The 3,773-nt window shown below is 39.4% G+C and overlaps 1 protein-coding gene across 1 annotated transcript; it reads left to right on the forward strand.

Annotated features, from left to right (window-relative positions):
- The first annotated feature begins 2,574 nt into the window (after positions 1-2,574).
- LOC101347086 (olfactory receptor 7E24-like) lies at positions 2,575-3,562 on the forward strand. The gene has a single exon (XM_012556188.2). It carries the CDS (start codon positions 2,633-2,635, stop codon positions 3,560-3,562), a length of 930 nt encoding a protein of 309 aa, XP_012411642.1. The 5' UTR covers positions 2,575-2,632.
- The last annotated feature ends 211 nt before the right edge of the window (positions 3,563-3,773 follow it).

Below are 3,773 nucleotides of genomic sequence, written 5' to 3' on the forward strand. Positions count from 1 at the left end.
TAGATAGGGCACATTAATTTTACATATTATTATTAATATAAATTAGATGAAGCTTCATACCATTCAACTAATATATCCTGTGATCTGACAGTTTTGTTTTGTCTGGATCCCTGTAAGATCATTTTATTTCCATTCTTGTACAAGTAGATACTGAATACTTGGAAGTAAATCACTGAGTCTCATTAATTTCTGATTCCACAGAGCATATCCCATGCTTGGCACAGAGTAGGCTACAACCACAATGACAACAACAAATCTGTGTTAAATGTGGAATAGACCCTTGGTTCCTTTGTTCACAGCATCAGAGCGTAGGCTGTATTGCTTCCACACTGAGTGCTTTCCTGCCTGTGCTGTCATCCTTCCCAGGATGTGCCATAGGACTAGAGATAAGATAAAATAGGGCATGAATATATCTATATCATGGGCTTTCTATGGGACCTATTTAATTAATAGACTGCACAACATTGAATTATTTTGGAAAATTGTGGGGATTTTCATAAAACTGAAAACTAGAAAGGAAAAATAGAGAAGGAGAAGGGGAAAGTAAATCTTACTGTGTGAACCTAGGCACATTTTATGATGTCAATACATTCTAAGCTCAAATTTCCTGGGACATATTAGGTTTCTTTTTCCCACATAATCAAATAAAACTGGGATTATGTTTTAACAATAAACTCACTACTCTCATATTGATTCAAATTCTGATTAAAAACATTGTCCAAGTATTTATTAAGTGTCAAACTTTTGTTAGCTGCCACACACATCCTAGAGATGGGTATTATTCCCCCTTTTTACAGGTAAGAATGGTTGAGATTTACATGCACTCTAAATTTAGTGTGTGAAAGATATGGGATTTGGACCTTGCTCTGCTGATTCCTGTTCCAGGGCTCTGTCTCCTCATTCAGAGCTGAATGATTGTGTTTCTTTTCAGATAAGCAAATAGAAACTGAACCATTGATTCTTCCTCTTACAACTCAGTGAGTTGAACTGTGAATTAAGAAAATGGGCCAAATGAGGTCATATCAGACCTACCAATAGAAAGGAATAAGTGAGTTGCCATCAGGGATCTAAATTAGGAGAATTCCAGTCCCCCTGGTAAGGAAGGATTGACTTGGAAAGCTCTTAAGTAGACCTAACCTGGCTTTGGGATGTCCTTGGTCTTAATTTCCTCAATTGTAAATAGCAATGTTGATTTGATGAGGAAACAAAGCTTTCTACATATTTAGGATGAGAAACATATTTCAGCAATTTATCAAGTCAGTAAAGAATGGAAACAAATAAAGAAAAAGCCAAGTGAACACCAGACATTGCACTGAGATGGAGTAGCACTGATGCAAATACTAGTGTCTACTCGGTGAAAAATAGGAACAGGGTGTTCCTTAAAAGTAAATTGTTTAATCATTGGTGCATTTTACACTAATGTTATCTTAGGAATCAGCAGTATTGTATGATTTTGAGCATTTACCGAACAGTTATAAAATTTGATGCCGATTAAAACCAAGGGAGAGGATATATACTTTAAAAGATTTTTAAAAGAAACCATTTATTTGAATGACCATGCATCTCCATATAAAATATATGTCAGAAAACCAAAGAATGATGAAAATCTGTGAAGATAATTGACATAGAAACACACTCTCTGATTATGAACATTTTATTTTGATTTAGAATCCAGCTAATGAGGTCCCTGGGTGAAGCAAACGGTTTGAGCTCCACTACTAACTTAAAGGTTGGTGGTCTGAAGGCACCCTTCAGTGCTATGAATAAAAAAGCTGGTAATCCTGCTCTGTAAAGATTAAGGCCATGAAAACCCTATGGAGCAGTTCCATTCTGTAACACATGAGGTCGCCATGAGTGGTAATAAACTTGATGGCAATGGTTTTTTTTTTTTTTTAAATGTGTTCCTATCTCTTATATGTTGTTTTATAAATATTCCAAATCAAGAGAATTTATAGCACTGTACTAAGAAAAAATAAAGTACATCTGACTGCTTCTTAAGAAGAACAACTGGTTGCCATTGAGTGGATTCTAACTCACGGTGACACTATGTGTGTCAGAGTAGAACTGTGTTTCATGGGGTTTTCAATGACTGATTTTTTGGAAGTAGATCACCAGACCTTACTTCTGAGGTGCCTCTGGTAGACTCCAACCTTTTGGTTAGCAGCCAAGTGTGTTAACCATTTGCACACCATGGGACTGGAAGTGCTTTTTAGTGTCTTTTAATTGAAATGATTTCTTTCTTAAAAGAAGGATATTTCTTATTGCATATATGTTTCCCTCATAGAGGCGGCTCAGATTTTGCTCTTTATATGTACTTGTTACCTGAACATGTCCTTGCCATTCTAACATTATTTAGCCCAGAATCTCTAAAGTGGTTGGGTACAGAAACAGGTGAATAGCCCAGAAAACAATGAGCGAAGAGTTTTGAGAAATACAGTGGTTGGATTCGCTACAACCAAGTAACATGGCTGAAAGTACTGGGGTATTAAGTCCATAAGTTTGAACACATGTGAGTTTGTGTGCTTTACTTGTGAGTTTCTTGAATTCCAGATACAGACACAGTGCTGGGTGCCTGTTTACTTGTTCCCTTTTAATAATCCTCCTTTCTTTTTCCAAAAGCTCTGTCAAGTACATGGAGCCACAGAATCTAACAAGTGTCCCAGAATTCCTCCTCCTGGGCCTCTTTCAGGATCCAGAACTGCAACCAATCCTGTTTGGGCTGTTCCTGTCCATGTACCTGATATCTGTGGCTGGGAACCTGCTCATCATCTTGGCCGTCACATCTGACCCGCATCTTCACTCCCCCATGTACTTCTTCCTCTCCAGCCTGTCCTTGGCTGACATCGGTTTCATTTCCACCACAGTCCCAAAGATGCTAGTGAACATCCAGACACAGAGAAAATCCATCACCTATGGGGGCTGCCTGATACAAGTGTCCTTTTTGTATCTCTTTGGATGTCTGGACAATCTGCTGCTCACAGTAATGGCTTATGACCGGTTTGTGGCCATCTGTCACCCCCTGCACTACACAGTCATCATGAACCCCCGCCTCTGTGGCTTGCTAGTTTTGGTGTCCTTTTTCATCAGCCTTTTGGACTCCCAGCTGAACCTTTCAACGGTGTCACAACTTACCTTCTGCACAGATGTGGAAATCCCTCATTTCTTCTGTGACCCTCCTCAAATCTTTAACCTTGCATGTTCTGACACCTCCATCAATATCGTATTAGTATATTGTATTGGTGCCATCTTTGCTGGTGTTCCAGTCTCAGGAATCCTTCTCTCTTACACTCGAATTGCTTCCTCCATTCTGAGAGTTTCATCTTCACGTGGGAAGTATAAAGCCTTTTCCACCTGTAGCTCTCACTTGTCAGTCGTTTGCTTATTTTATGGAACAGGCCTTGGAGTGTACCTCAGTTCAGCTGTCTCGTCTCCTCCCAGGAAGGCTGCAGTGGCCTCAGTGATGTATACAGTAGCCACCCCCATGCTGAACCCCTTCATCTACAGCCTGAGGAGCAGGGAAATCAATAGAGCCCTGCAGAGGATCCTCAGCAGAACGGCCTAATCTCAACACTTGTGCCATCTTTTTTGGCATGTGGGTTGGAAAAGATGGCAAAATCTAACATCTGCAACCATAAATCTTACCTTTTGCTTACATAATTTTTGTAGCTCTCAGAGGTTTCAGTCTCAAGATTTCATATCTGAACACTGCTTCCTTTGTCACATCTTTGTTTGGGTAGTAAAGTATTCTGGGATATGTCAATCTGCACAATCAA

Source organism: Trichechus manatus, unplaced genomic scaffold, assembly GCF_000243295.1.
Source record: "Trichechus manatus latirostris isolate Lorelei unplaced genomic scaffold, TriManLat1.0 scaffold00057, whole genome shotgun sequence".
Classification (NCBI taxonomy): Eukaryota; Metazoa; Chordata; class Mammalia; order Sirenia; family Trichechidae; genus Trichechus; species Trichechus manatus.